Source organism: Odocoileus virginianus, chromosome 33, assembly GCF_023699985.2.
Source record: "Odocoileus virginianus isolate 20LAN1187 ecotype Illinois chromosome 33, Ovbor_1.2, whole genome shotgun sequence".
Taxonomy (NCBI): Eukaryota; Metazoa; Chordata; class Mammalia; order Artiodactyla; family Cervidae; genus Odocoileus; species Odocoileus virginianus.
The window spans coordinates 13,902,720-13,918,257 of record NC_069706.1 but is presented as its reverse complement, the minus strand read 5'-3'; the positions used below and the strand labels follow the sequence as shown (position 1 = coordinate 13,918,257).

Here is a 15,538-nt window from a genome sequence, read left to right as displayed (position 1 = left end):
GCAGCCTTTCCTGCTCAAGTTCTTCTAGAAGACATGCCACCTCTGGGCACCCCTGACACCTGCAGCTACTCCATGAGGGGCTCATCACCCTGTGCTTGGGTCTTAATCATGCCCAGGAGGTGTGGGTGGGATCGTAATAACCAAACCATCACCATGCATCTTCCACCTACTGGGTGCCGGGCATTTCACAATCAGGATCTCTTTCAAGGCTCACTGGCCGTGGTCAAGGGACCTGCGACAGTACAGCTTAGCCAAGGTCACTCAGCTGACCAGTGAGAGATGGGGAGATTCGATCTGTATCCCCGAGTGACAATCACAAAGCTGGCACACAGTAGGTGCCCAATAGATGCTGGATGAATGATGGAAAGGGATGGAAATGCAGACGTTCAAGGGCCCCTCCCCAGGCATGCAGCAGCAGGACAAGTCATGTGCAGCCTCACGCTGCAGGCACAGCCAACTCCAACCCGCTGTCACTGACCTTCTTCCTCATCCACCACGTTGGTGCCTAGGAATTCACAAGACCCAAGAGAGTGTTAAGAACCAAGGCAAAAGAACCCTCCCCGTGAGACCCCCATTTAAATGCCCAGAGAGGGTGGATGAGTGTTTTTCCTTAAAGGTGAGGGGCAAGGACAGCTAAGGGATCTGTTGCATTTGTGCCTCGGTTTCCCCGTCCCACATGATCTGGGTGTATCCCTGACAAGCACCCTACTGCCTGGGGCTGGCTCCCTTCTCTAAAAGCTGTGAATGTTCAAACATAAGGAAAGCTAGAAAAATGCAGACTGACCTTCTGTCTTCACGCCTGTTTTCCAGGCAGCAGAGGGAGAGAGAGAGAGAGTATTACAGTGTGAAGGGCAGGCGTGCCAGCCAGGAGGTGGCACAGGCCCCGCGCCAGTCCACAGTCTTTGCTTCTTCAAGGGCACGAGCACCTTGCTCTGAGCCAGTTCCAAGTGGACAGAAGTGGGGAGGGGAGGTGACTTGGTTCGGCTATCACCTTGGACCTTCCCAGGCTAGGAGAGGGACCCATCTCAGGGTCCTTCCAGCTCCCCAGGCTTGCCTCCCTCACACACTTAGCACCATGATGCCCTTGATTATTTAGCGTTTGTCTCCCCCATCAGACTGTGAGCTCTTGAGAGAGCATTCCGAGGTCTTATCTACCACTCTATTCCTAGCACTCTGTGCATCTGATGGCCATGTGGGGTTGCACAGGATGTGCACTGCACAATCCATGGGGCACCATTCCACGTGGTAGCTCAAGCACCAGATGTCCCCGTGGCACACAGCAGAGAAGCAGATGGACAGATTAACAAATGAATGACCACATGAACAAGCAGAGACGACCTTCCAATGCTGGAAGAGGCACTGTATCAGACACAGTGGTGCCATGTCATAGCCCAAATCCACAAAGCTGGTTTCTAAACCAGCCCTGAGAGAAATATGTAAAATCAGGTCACAGTTGTTCCCAATCTGGGGAATACACACAGCTGTGTTAATGTCCAACCATTACGCAGGACATGCCTTAAATGATAAAGATGTATCTCATTCACTCACTTATTTAACACATTTTCTGAGTATCTATGATGTGCCAGGCACTGTTCTCAGTCTTGGGGACACAGAGGTGACCAAAAGTTCTCACGGAGCTTAAATTGCAAGAGAGAGAAAGAGATAATACAGTAGTAGACTCAGAATTTACCATGAGGCAGTGTTAAATGCTACAGAGAAATAACCAGGTAAGGAGAAAATATGAATGATGCGGGGTTGGGGAAGTTGGGAGAGGGAGGATCTTGTAAAATAATTCAGAAGCAAAGACATAAGACTTATAACCCAAGGGCTCTCCCTTGAGGGCTTCTGAGCACCAGGGACGGGGCTGTGATGCTGGTAACCAGGCATCTCCCGGCCCTTGAACCACACAAGCGCTGCCCAAGCCGTGTGTTCAGCCGGCCGCTCATCCTCAAGGCTGCCACCTCTCAGCCTCACTGTTTATTCTCAAGAAGGTGCTGGAACTCTGCCTGGGCAAGGGCCAGCAGGCAAGCTTCCCCCTTGAGGGAAGAATTCAAGTCACTGCGTTACAGTCAACGCCTGGTTTTTGACCAAAAACGGAATCAACCGGCTACATCACCCGGCCCGGGGCCTCCCGCCTCGGCCCTGCAAGTTCTTCAGACTCAAAAGGGGAAGAAACACGGACCCTGAGGACAGAGGGGAGGAGTGTGCTGTCTGTCTGACCAGCTCTCCAGCGGCTTTCGGTGCTTACGCCTGACTTTTGCAGCAAGGGGAGGCACCTGGGACCTGGTGTTAAGAAAAGAAATGAAAAAGAGGGACAGGAAAACCGGCTGTGAAAACGCACCCTAGGAAAAAGGTCCTAAATCAGAAAGACAGGTGGGAAACAGGCCAAGTGGCAGGGCAGCTCCCCTTGTGGCGGTGGGAGAGCTGAAGGATGTTCTTTTGCTGGTTCTTGGAGCTTTTCTACCATTTGCCATGGTCTACAAGTGGCACATATTGATTTTATAATCAGGTTTAAAAAAAGTTCAGCAAAAATCTGGAAAAGGGGGGGAAAAGACTGAGTGATGAGGTTGAAAGAGTAAGACTGGAATAAGGTTTCGAAAAGCGGTCACATCACTGGAGTCAAGGTCTTTCTCCCCAAGACAACAAGGATGGAACCTGGGCAGCAGAGTGGCTTCCACACCCTCGGCACCACTGACATCGTGGGGGGTGATTCTCTGCTGGGAGGGGGGGGGCAGGGTGAAGGGGGCTACCCCGTGCATGGCAGAGTGTTTAGCAGCATCCTTGGTCTCTCCTGACAAGATGCCAGGGGTGCCCCCCTCCCTTGTTGTGACGACCAAACACGCCTGCAGACATTGCCAAGTGTCCCCAGGAGGCACAAATGTTCTGTTTGAAAACTGCCATTCTAGGTTTTAGGTTCCTAATGGTCACCAGAGTAAATAAAAATGTTCTATACCTTCCAGGTACAAAGGTTAATGAACCACTTTGTCAATCTCTTTGCCAACAAACAAAAAGTCTCCTAGAAACAGGATAAGGCATATTCCCAGGGAGGAAGTCAGCTGCCCCCCACCACTCCAGGCCTAGCTCCCGTTCTCCATCTGAGGCAGGCAGAATTCCCCCAAACCAAACACACGTCCTCCAGCCTGGGTGTCCTGCAAAAGACATGATTAATCCAACACGGAAACAAAAGTTTCCCTTTAGAAGGAGACAAAACTGTGTTTCAGACAAATCCAAGGTCACTGGCACTGGCTACAGCTGAGCGCGGCTGGACCCTGACGCCAGCCTTATCGTCAGGGTCCCTCCAGAGAGGCAAAAAGTGGGGCAGGGGAGAGGAGAGCCAGTTTGATTTCAGACCCACAGTCAGAGGACCTTCGTGACCTGCCCAGCAGGGGGCTGAGTGGCTAAACTGGGGAAATGACCTCAGAGCGGTGCAAGAGCACCGGATGGTAATTTTACCACCGAATTAAGTGCTGACGTGCACACACAAAAAATTTTTTAATTGGCAGCAACCCATGTTCTGCATAATCTGCTTTGGATATACATGTGGCTGGGGATGAAGAGGGGGAAAAAAAATCCGTTCTGTGGCCAACAGGGTGTAAGGACAGTCCCTGCTCACCTGGATAGAACGGGGAGAAGAGAGAGAATTCCTTCTGCGGAAAAAAGTTGAGATACATCCACAGAGAGTTCTTTCTGCCTAAATGTAGCCCACCAAGCAGGTGGAGGAAACATAGTTATCTCAAAATTGCCTCTAAGTTTCATGTGACCTTGGCTTGACTTGGGCTAAGAGACAATCTGAGAAAGAAGACTCTGTAGCAAGATGAGAGCTGGTTAGACTTACAGCAGAACTTTCCAACCACAGGAGCATAGACATGTGGAAACTCATTCGACCGGGAGTTTAAATGCTAAGAGGGAAAGCTGGCTATCTCACACTGGCAAAAGAACACCCTTTTCTTTTAAAACCTCTAGGGTTCGCAGCAGCACTATTCATAATAGTCCAAAACTGACAGCTCGAATGCTCATGAGCTGATGAATGGATAAATAAAATGTGGTGTGTCTACACAATGGAATATGATTCAACAATCAGAAGAAATGAAGTGCTGCTGCAAGCTTCCACAGACGGATCTCGGAAACATCATGCTAAGTGAGAGAAGCCAGTCACAAAAGAATTCTGTTCATATAGAAATGGTCAGAGTAAGACAAATCTATACAGAAAGTAGATTTCTGTGGTGATCACTGTGACATATAGAAATATCAAATCACTATACTGTGCACCAGGAACTAACACAGTGTTGTAGGTAAATTATGCTTTAAAAACAAAATAGAAACAAAGATCAGGTTTGCAGTCACCAGAGATGGTGGGGGTAGCAAGAATTGGATGAAGGTAGTCAAGAAGCACTAACTGCCAGTTATAAAATAAATAATTGCTAGAAATATAATGCACATGATTAATATAACCAAAACTGCTTAGTAATTACTAAGAGCTCTCATCACAGGAAAAAAAAATTCGTTTTCTATTTCTTTACTTTTGCATCTATATGAAATGATGGATGTACACTAAACTTACTATGGTCACATTTCAGGATGTACTAAGTCAAATCACATGCCTCAGACTTACACAGTGCTCTCTGTAAATTACAAATCAGTAGAAATTACAACTCAAAAATCAGAAGGAAAAAAAAAGCAGATTAAGTGGTTGCCTAGGACTTGGAGGGCGGGGAGGAAATGGGGAGTGACTGCCAATGGATGTGAGGTTTCCTCGAGGGGGTGAGACTGTTCTGAAATTCATCTTGGTGATGGCTGCACAAATCAAATACTGGAGTATTTTTAAAACTCACTGAATCATATGATGTGTGAATCATATGATGTGTGAATCATATCTCAATAAAGGGCTTATTAAAAACCACTAGGGGGACTTATCTGGTGGTCCAGTGGTTAACACTTTGCCTTCTAATGCTAGGGGCACAGGTTCCATCCCTGCTTGGAAGCCAAGATCCCACATGCCTTGGGGCCAAAAAACCAAAACAGGAAACAGAAGCAACACTGTAACAAATTCAATCAAGACTTTAGAAAAAACGGCTCACATTAAGAAAAGAAAAAAAAAAAAGAAAAACCTCAAACCATGAGGATCCAGCAAACTCTCAGGCAGAGGAATGAAGCTGTGCATTCTCCCTGTGGGCCCTCCGCTCTCTGACATTCATCGGCTTCCCAGCTGCACTGAGAACAAACCCCAAACTCCTCACGCTGAAAGACCCGGACGGGTAACCCCCTTGCCAGCCCCGTCTCCCACCCTCAGCCCTTGCCCACCAAGGTGTGGCCACACTGGCCTCTTCCCTGTTCCTTGAACAGACTGAGCTCATGCCGGGCTGAGGCCTGTGCCATTACCCGTGTCAGAACGCTGCTCCCACAGAGGGAACCCTGACCACGCGGCCTGCGGGGCCTGAAGCCCCAACTCTCCAGCCCAATACCCGACGTGCTCTCCTCACAGCACTTAGTGCTGCACAAAACCATTTCCACTGGCTGACTGCGGACTGCCTTCTCTCCCACCAGACGCTTGAGCTCTGTGAGGGCAGGACTTGCCTGGATCTTGCTCACTTCTGTCTCCCCCAAATCTAGAACGCTACTAGTTTAAGGTCTAAACTACATCCCCCACCAACTAAATTCATACGTTGAAGTTCTGACCTCCAGTACCTAGGAATGTGACCGCATGTGGAGCCGTGGTCTCTGCAGATCTAAGCGTCCACATGAGCTCCTGAGCATCGACCCTAACCCTGTATAACTGGCGCCTCATAAGAAGGGGAGATCTAGAGACAGACACAAACAAAAAGAACACCATGTGAAGACGAAGGCAGAACTGGCTGATGCTCCTGCAAGCCAAGGAGGGCCAGCCAACCACGAGACGCTGGGGGACAGGCATGGAACCCTCCCGGCCCTCAGCAGAAGGCTGCCACTTGATCTCAGACGTCCAGCCTCCAGAACTGTGAGACAACACACTCCCACTGTTCGAGCTAGTGGGACCCTCGTTACAGCAGCCCTAGGAGAAGAACACAAGTGCTTAACACACAGCTGAGTGCCCAGTGAACACCAACTGAATGACTAAATCGGTGAATGGTAAATAGCTTTCTTAGTGCTCAGCCGCATTCACAGAGACAGGGACCCGCCTGCCCCTGGCACACGAGGGACAAGACCCCGTTTTGTTTTGTTTTTTTTACTTTTAGCCACACCACTTGACAAGTTGGATCTCAGTTTCCCTATCAGGGACTGAACCTGAGCCCCCTGCAGTGGAAGCACAGAGTGCTAACCACTGGAGCACCGGGGAAATCCCGGGACAAGCTTCTTTTAAGCCTCAGTTTCCTCACCAGTGGACTGGGCACCATCATCTTCCCTCCTCCACGAGAAGCTGTGAGGAGGAGTGAGTGAGCCAACGTGATGACCCCAGTTGGGGACAGAAGCCCTGGTAAGCAGTCAACACTCACTCACTGATGTGTGTGTCTTCACATCACAGACACCCCGATGACAACTCTGCCCATGAGAGTTGTGCAACAGGGCGAACTGCAGCCCCAACTCAGGGCGGGGGGCAGGGGGAACAGCCTATCTGAGACCTGCCTGGGGACTGAGCATGTAACGAACACGCCCCAGGGCCCAGGGAGTCTGTAATTAGTTCCTGGAAGAGAGAGATCACAGCAGGACAGGCGATCTCGCTTTGGTTCCACTCTTTTTAGCAACAGCTGAAACCAAAGCAGAAAAGGCATCAGATGACTTCTTTCCTCTCTGTGGTAAGGCAGGTCAAGGCTCCTGGTGGCGGGGGGGAGCACCAGCAGAGGATCCGTTCCAGATGCCCATCTGACATAAACACAGGGCAGCCCACAGAGGCTGTGACCGATTCCCTGAATTTCAAACCAACTAAAGGAAAGAATGGGGCTTCCCTGGTGGCTCAATCAGTAAAGAAACTGCCTGCAATGCAGGAGACCTGGGTTCAATCCCTAGATAGGAAAGATCCCCTGGAGTAGGAAATGGCAACCCACTCCAGTATTCTTGCCTGGAGAATCCATGGACAGACGAGCCTGGTGGGCTACAGTCCATGAGCTTGCAAAGTCAGGCATGACCGAGTGACTAACACGCATACACATAATAAGAGAGAACAGGATTCTTAGACGCCTCACCCTGTTTGCTTCAAATAAAGACAGGGTGAGGCCCCAGCCCAGAATTCAGAGCATGCTCTCGGGAGGACAGAGCAGGTGTGGTGGCTGGGAAGCGGGCAGGTCTACCTGGACCTGGCAGATGCCACATGCGTGGGGTATCGGGGAGCACTCTTCCCAAGAAAAGTAATAGCAGCAGCTGTCACTGGCACCGTGCCAAAGGCCCCAGTAATCTAGCACATTCAGGCGCCAGAAGGTCGGGTCTGTTACTTCACTGCTTCATCAGGAATGGCCAGACATCACACGGCTGGAAAGAGCAGCAGCTGAGACCGGAACTCAGGTCCTGCCAACCTCCAACCTGCAGGCTTAGCCACCATGTGTGACCTCACGGCCCGTGTCACTGCCTCAGTGGGCATGAAAGTGAGCACACTCTGGGAGACAGCAAGGGACAGGGAAGGCCGGGGTGCTGCAGTCCCCGGGGTGGTAAGGAGTCGGCTAGGCCTGAGCAACTGGCCAACGCCGTGAACGTTCCACCAGCCTCTCACAGCCTCTTGGGAGCCAGGAGGCCTGTAACTGTCACCACCTGCATATTCGCCATGAAACCCCCGAAACGCCACAGCCCCAGAGATATACTGCCTGAAAGGACTGGGACTTGCGTTCAGTTCTGAGGTCCCGGCTCTCTAAGGTATTGGGACTCCCTCTCAATTCAGTCCTGAAAGTCCTTCCAGATGGTTCCTGAGAGGACCTGGCCCAGCCCCCCACCTGATGCCCTCCTGAGCTTCCAGGGCGGCTGGGGGGAACTTTCAGGGGAGATCTGGGGCTGACCGGGCACCACTCTCACTCAAGGCCCGCGCAACCCTACCGTCATCCGCCTGCCCGTGCTCCTGCTCGGCGCTGGCGTAGGTGCGCAGAAACTCGGCGAAGGCGCCGTCCCGAGCCAGCAGCTCCTGGTAGGAGCCCATCTCGGAGATCTTGCCACCACTCATGACGATGATGAAGTCCATCTGGGGCAGGTAGCTGATGCTGTGCGTGACCAGGAGCCGTGTCTGCAGGGAGAGCGGAGACACTGCCACATTAGCGCATGCGCGCAAGAGGGAATTTTGCCCCCCACCCCCCCACACACCTGTACATGCGCCTGGGATGCAGGCACACAGAAGCACTGCAATCTGAAGGCCGGGAGCTGGGGGTGGGGGGGGTGGTGCGGGCAGGAGTGAGGGAAAACAACGATCCTTGCTCCAGATTCTAGGGTCCCGACCGATATGAGTAAAATGCTATGTGCTGTATTGTGAGCACGTGGAAGCAAAGGGGGAAGGATACTGAGATGGGGGTGGGGTGGGGAGTTGCAATTTTAATAAGGGTGATGCGGGAAGTTGTTTTTGAACAAAAATCTGGAGGAGATGCAGGGAAGGAACCATCCGTGTGTAGATGAATAAAAGAATGACACTCCTGCAAAAAAATGTGCATGCTGTGAATTAAGTTTTTCAAATTTCCCCACCCCTAAAAGACTACCGTGTTTGTACATGGGTATCTATTTTATCTAACTGAAAGTCTGGGAGGATGTGCATCAAACCGTTTACACAAGCTGGCAAACTTTTTCTTAAACAGCCAAATGATAAACATTTTCAGCTTTATGGGCCCTCTGGTCATACACAAGACATAAACAGATGGGCTGGCCATGATCCAATAAAGCTTTACTTATGGAAGAGGATATGTAACTTTAATACAATTTTCCTATGTCACAAAATATTTATCTTCAGAATTTTTTTCCAACCACTTAAAAATGTAAAGATCATTCTTGGCTGGTGAGCTGCCTACAAAACAGGCGCCTGCGGGCTGGATTCACTGGCCCCTGCTTTCGAGAGCAGCTAGGGCTGCAGGATGAGGAAGAATTGTTTTTTTTTAAACTTTACATATACTCTCTGGTTTTGTTACTATGGGCACGTATTTCTTTCACAACCAAAACAGGTTTTTAATATTTAAAAATTAAACAGAATTCTTATGGGGTGAGGGGGAATGCTTACTACAGATTAAGTGGCATGATGCTTATTATATATATACATACATATATATGCATGATGTGATAATCCTATTATAAAGCTTATATAGAACTTCCCCGGTGGCCCAGTGGTTAAGCATCCACCTGCCAGTACAAGGGACACGGGTTTGATTCCTGGTTTGGGAAGTTCCCACATGCGAGGAGCAACTAAGCGCAGAAGCCACTAATGAACTCTTGCACCCTAGAGTCTGTGTTCCACAATAGCATCCACCACAATGAGAAGCAGGTACATGGAAACTAGACAGTTAGCCAGCCAGCTCCACGCCCTCCCCAACAACTAAAGAAAAGTCTGTGGGCAACAAGGAAGACCCAGTGCAGCCAAAAATAACAAAGAAAAAAAGCTTTTATACACAACAAAAAGACTTGAAAGAAACACAAAAATCTCTATGCAGTCGGATGATGCATAATTGTTTTTCTCCTTCGTGGTTTTCTGAATTTGCTACATTTTTTCCCATGGGCATGTCTTATTTTGTAACGGGAGAGGCGGAAGAAGAGCCTCTGTAACTCCTCTAAACAAACAAATTTCAAAAAGAATAAAAGAGGAAAGGAACCATTTCCCGTCATGTTAAGTGTGGTGGCCGTTTTTCTGCTCAAACCTCTGTCCCTCAGCCCGCGGCCACTTCAGCAGGGAAAGGAGAGCCGGCTCCTTGGGGACAGGGGATGATGGTGGTTGGGGGGTGGAGAACAAGAAGGCTGTCCCTGGAAGGCCGCCAAGGGATGGATTCGAAAATATGATCTCCAGTCCAGTCAAGCGAAGGGGTCCCAAAGGGGACACACCGCGACCTGACCAAAGCGGGGACCAGCCCCCAAGCTGCGCCGCAGCAGGTACCTTGTTCCTAAGGAGCCCCTTGGGGCCAACCACGTTTTCAAAGATGTGCTTGCCCACGTGGGCGTCCACGGCCGAGAGGGGATCGTCGAGGAGGTAGACGTCGGAGTCGCAGTACACGGCTCGGGCCAGGCTCACGCGCTGCTTCTGGCCCCCGGACAGATTCACACCCTGCGGAGAAACACAGCAGAAGGGTGGGCCTCTTGGGAAGCCAAAACAGGCAGAGGGGTACACCGGGTCAGCATGCAGCGACCCTCGCTGGAGGCCCTGCAGGGCTGCGCCCACCTCCCGCGGAAGCAGCAGTGGTAACAGCGAGATCGCGCCTGCGCCAACGTGGGTTCAAGTCCCAGCTCCAGGTTCAGCCTCCACTGTGAAACCCGCAAAGACAAAACCCAAGCTGCTGGGTACTGCTGAGCAGGGCATGGTCAGGAAGGTGAGGCTGGCGGCACCACACAGTGCTGGCTACGGGAAGGCTCATGATCTTTGGCCTTCACTCACTGGTGAAGCTGCAAGGGCAAGGCAGGCTGTGCCCCAGGGGTGCTGCAATCCAGCCTGCGCCCCGCTGGCCAGCAGGAAGGGCACTGTTTCCTAATCTGAACCAGGGCACAAGGACCACACGGCCTTCCTGCAGCAGATAAGCCAGCATCACTTGCATATCTGGCTGGAGTTTAGAGTGGACACCTGCTGGGCTAACCCCCCAACCCCTCCCAAGAGATGCCCACCTTCCCCATGCTCTGAGACAGGGGCCTGGTGGCCACGTTCATTTTGAGAGTTCCTCTAGTTTACAGCTTTTTGGCCCCAGGCAGACATCAGACCCAAACCAAGCCAATCACATCCTCTCCCTCCAAAACTGGGTACATGTGTGCCTGGTAAGTCACTTCAGTCATGTCCAACTCTGCGCAGCCCTACAGACTGTAGCCCACCAGGCTCCTCTGTCCATGGGATTCTCCAGGCAAGAATACTGGAGTGGGCTGCCATGCCCTCCTCTAGGGGGTTTTCCCAACCCAGGGATCAAACCAGCGTCTCTTACTTCTCCACTAGTGCCACCTGGGAAGACCCCACATTGGTTGAAGTGAAGTGAAGTCGCTCAGTCGTGTCTGACTCTTTGCGACCCCATGGACTGTAGTCTACCAGGTTCCTCTGTCCATGGGATTTTCCAGGCAAGAATACTGGGGTGGGTTGCCATTTCCTTCTCCAGGAGATCTTCCCAACCCAGGGATTAAAGCCAGGTCTCCCGCAGACACTTTACCCTCTGAGCCACCAGGGAAGTCCCAGTAAACACATTGGTTACTGGGACCTAAAGAGGCAGAGTGAGGAATCTCCAAGTGGCAGATACATACATTTTTGAAAAAAAACAACAAAGCTCCGCAGAAAAGCAGAGATGAAATTCAGAGGAGGAACCAGCCCCTTCCTGAGCTCCACCACATTCCGGCTCTTGGATTCTACACAGTGCCTGTAAATTCAGTTCTCACTCAGGATTCTTTGCCACTTGAAAACCCCCAAAGCCCTAATAATTTGTTTTTTTCTTTCCAAGGAACTGCAGATCTCACTCAAATAAAAAAAATGGCTCACAAAGTAGGAAAGTTGGTGGAACCACTGGATTGTATTAATAACTAAAAATAAGGACGAGAAAACTCTTTAGTCAGCTCCAGACCGTTTGCACTCCCCATGTGCACACCACTTAATCACCAGGGGGTAATCGAGCAAGCCAGCCAGGCAGAGGGGAAAGCATGTGCAAAGGCCCTGAGATGGGAAGGGGCTCCGGGAGTCATCTGGCCTTTCTGTTCCTCTTTTTCCTATGGCATTACACAGGGGTAACAGTAAATCCCATCTCTTGGGCTTGCTGAAAGGACAAGATATGTATAAAGTGTTTAGCACTGTGCCTCGCACAGAGCAATTACTCCATAACAGTTAGCTGTTGTATTATTATTTTTATCACTATCACTGTTTTGAAAAGGGTTGTGGACATTTGAACCATTGACACCCCTATTCCCTGTATAGTGCCAATGGTCATGTGACTTTTTAGCCACAAGGTTGCAAAAGTAACATGCACTTCCTGGTCCTTTGTCTTTGGGTTCAACCAACTGATTTGCTTTATGGGTAGAGAGGATGGTGTTCTTTAAAAGACGTGACATTTTTGTTGTTGTTGTTGTTCTCTTGGGCTCCTGCTGCCGCCATTGAAAAAGCCTCCCCCTGGGGAACTGCTGTCCCCTCACCCAGGCCCTAGGAAGCAGCCACACAGGGAGACCGGTGCCAACCCACAGCCTGGAACTGGGCTTAGCTGGCCTGCAATGTGGACCAGAGCCCCCAGCTGAGCCCAGCCTGGCTCACCCAGTCATGGTCAACCCACCGTAAGTTGCAAAGTGTTTAACATCATAAGCCACTGAGATTTTTGTGCTCGTTTGTTACACAGTAATAGCTGACTGATACAGGGGCCATGCTGAAGTCTACTGACCTTCTCACCAATCTCTGTCCGGTCCCCACTGGGCAGGATTTCCAGGTCTGGCAGGAGGGCGCAGGCTTCTATCACAGCCGTATAATACCGTTCCTGTAGCTGGCGTCCAAAAAGGATGTTTTCTCGGAGAGAAACGTTCTGAATCCAGGCCTGCTGGGGGACGTAGGCCACTGAGCCCTAGGTGGCAAACAAAGCAGGCGGCAGGACAGACAGACTTGGTTAACGAGACAGCAGCCGGCTGACCCCCGTCCAGGAAGGCCCTACTTCACAAGATACCTTCACCACATCTATGGTTTCAACAAGAGGGAGACCAAGTCCCAGAGGACGACAGACACCAGGGCTGGGATCCGAGTCCACTCTAGGTCAGTCACTGGCTCCAACAGTGAGAGTTTGAGAGTTGAAATCCTCATTAGTGAGATAACAGTTATGCATTTCGTACCTAGTCACTGAATACCAGCAAACAAAACCCCTAGCTCTCCTACACTGCACACCTGCATCTTATAAAACACTGTACCTCGTCTACGTGCTAAGTCGCCTCAGTCATGTCTGACACTGCAACCACATGGACCAAAGCCCACCAGGCTCTCTGTCCATGGGATTCTCCAGGCAAGAATAATGGAGTGGGTTGCCACGCCCCCCTCCAGGGGATCTTCCCAACCCAGGGATCGAACCCGGGTCTCTTATGTCTCCTGCATTGGCAGGCGGCTTCTTTACCATTAGCACCACCTGGAAGCCCCCACATCATCTATATTTCAACTTAAGAAATTTTTAAAAATATTTAAAATAAAATTAATTTTAAAATAAACAGCAACAAAACCCTCCTGGTTCCCAAGAACGGGAAGTACCTGAATTTTAAAAAAAAAATTATTTGATTATTGTTGTGGTACAGGCTAAGAGAGAAAAATACGAGACTTTCAAAAAAGTCCTTTAAAAGGAAGACAACCTATACTGGAAAAGAATCTGAAAAAGAATATATATGCACATTTATCTGAATGACTTCACTGTACACCAGAAACACAGCAGTGTAAATCAACTATAATCCACTTAAAAAAAATTTTTTTAAAGGGAGACTTAGTTTGGGACAACCTTAAAAGAGCCCTTGAGGTTTCCTTGGTGAAATTTAAGCAAAGACATCTGTATAAAAACCGTCCATTTCTAAAGTTGCTGTATATTTCCACATAATGCAAGGTGTCAGAATGGCATAAGAACAAAGACTATGAGGAGGGCATTTGTTTCATGTATTTCAGTAACTGGAAAAAAAAAAAGTTAAACAAGGACTGATAGGGTGCTGATCTGATAAAGAGAAGAGTAAAGAGCATTTCAGTCTGAGCAAGTGTGTGAGAGGGAGGCAGGGGACAGACAGGCTTCATGTTAAGACATCTACATGTGGCCTCTGCCTGCATTTCATGGGGCTGAAGAAGTGGGCTTCAGGTTGGATACTTAAAACTAGTCTCCTCTTTGCATTTCCTGAGACAAGAGAGAGGTGGGCTCCAGTTAAGGCATTTACAGTCAGCCTTCTATTTGCCCTCCAAAATGGAACAGAAACAGGGTAAGTAGTCAGTCTTTGTCTTGTAAATATCCTTAACATAACAGTCGTGGCCAGGAACACAGAAGGGCAAAATCCTGTCTGGGTAAAGGATTAGGGGATCTCCACTCCCCTCCTTTTTCTGGAATAAAGGAGACACTACACATGCATGGGAAGGCTCCTTAGGGTCAAAAGTCAGAGGATAATGAGTCTTACCCCTCCCAGAAGCCTTCACTTTGAGATCCATCTCAGCTAAGGCGTGCACACCTCAGGGGAAGACAAAGACCTGGAAAACTGCCCCCTTATAAAGGATTTAAACTTCCAAAAAGCACACTCTCTGAGTTTGCCCATGCACCTTTTTGCAGGCACTTTTCTTTTCAACAAACTTTTTACTTTACTCGTACCTTCTGCCTCCTCTCCTGAATTTGTTCTTGACCAAGTAGGCAAGAGGCTGGGGACGCACAAGAGGCTGGTGGTCCTAGTGACGTGTGTGTGTGTCTGTGTGTGTTAGTTGCTCAGTTCAGTTCAGATCAGTTCAGTAGCTCAGTCGTGTCTGACTCTTTGCGACCCCATGGACTGCAGCCCACAAGGCCCCTCTGCCCATGGAATTCTTCAGGCAATACTGGAATGGGTTGCCATTCCCTTCTCCGGGATGAGGAATATGAGCTTCACTGAAAGGGCAGGGGGAGTCCTCAAAGACTGTTAAATAAAGGGATGCTAGGAGGATGAAGTTAGAAATGAAACCCAGGGAGCCCAGCTCTTCATCTTCATTGTCAGATAAATAACCAAACTGCTGACTCCAATATCCTAACTTAAACTGGCCAGACTCACAAAGCCTCACTGCAGAACTCACAGGTAATTCCCACAGTATGCATGAGCCCTACCAACTAAACTACTGAGACAAAATAAACATTTTGAACACATTTCCCGCACTGTCCTTGTTGTAGTTAGTTGCTCAGTCATGTTCGACTCTTTATGACCCCATGGACTGTAGCCCGCCAGGCTCCTCTGTCCATGGAATTCTCCAGGCAAGAATATTGGAGAGAGTTGCCAATCGCTTCTCTGGGGGATTTTCCTGACCCAGGGATCGAACCCGGGGTCTACCCACATTGTAGGTAGATTCTTTACCATCAGAGCCACGAGGGAAGCCCTTCCCTTACCAAGGCAAAATAACCAGTCACGAATAAATCTACCACCTCATCAAACCAAATATTCAAACACCCTCACTCTTTGGTCCATCATCTCTGTATTCAGTGGTTCTCAACTGGGGGTAATTTTGCCCCCCAGGGGACACATGTGACAATGTCAAGAGACACTTTTGGTTGTTATGACTTGTGGCTGCTTCTGGCATCTCGTGGGCAGAAGTCAGGGATGCTGCTAAACACCCTACAGTGCAGAGGACAGCCTCCACAGCAGGGAATGATCTGGCATGAAATGTCAATAGGGCTGGGATTGTGGAAACCCAGGGCTAATCAAACAGAAGGCAATGTGGATCCCACCATGATCCCAAGTCTTCTTCCAATTAACCTAGCTCATGCTGCCT

General features: G+C 49.7%; 1 protein-coding gene across 2 annotated transcripts in view; it reads right to left on the bottom strand.

The window, feature by feature from the left end:
- The window catches only part of ABCC1 (ATP binding cassette subfamily C member 1 (ABCC1 blood group)), a 145,156-nt gene that overhangs the window by 25,171 nt on the left and 104,447 nt on the right, over nucleotides 1-15,538 (bottom strand). Inside the window, exons 17-21 of one of the 2 annotated variants that reach the window (XM_070460911.1) lie at nucleotides 12,471-12,647; nucleotides 10,019-10,186; nucleotides 7,996-8,179; nucleotides 785-799; nucleotides 479-505 (exon numbers count right to left, since the gene is read on the bottom strand). In XM_070460911.1, coding sequence (XP_070317012.1) covers nucleotides 479-505; nucleotides 785-799; nucleotides 7,996-8,179; nucleotides 10,019-10,186; nucleotides 12,471-12,647 — 571 coding nt within the window. The remainder of the gene's footprint in view (nucleotides 1-478; nucleotides 506-784; nucleotides 800-7,995; nucleotides 8,180-10,018; nucleotides 10,187-12,470; nucleotides 12,648-15,538) is intronic. The other variant, XM_070460913.1, reaches the window with a different exon arrangement.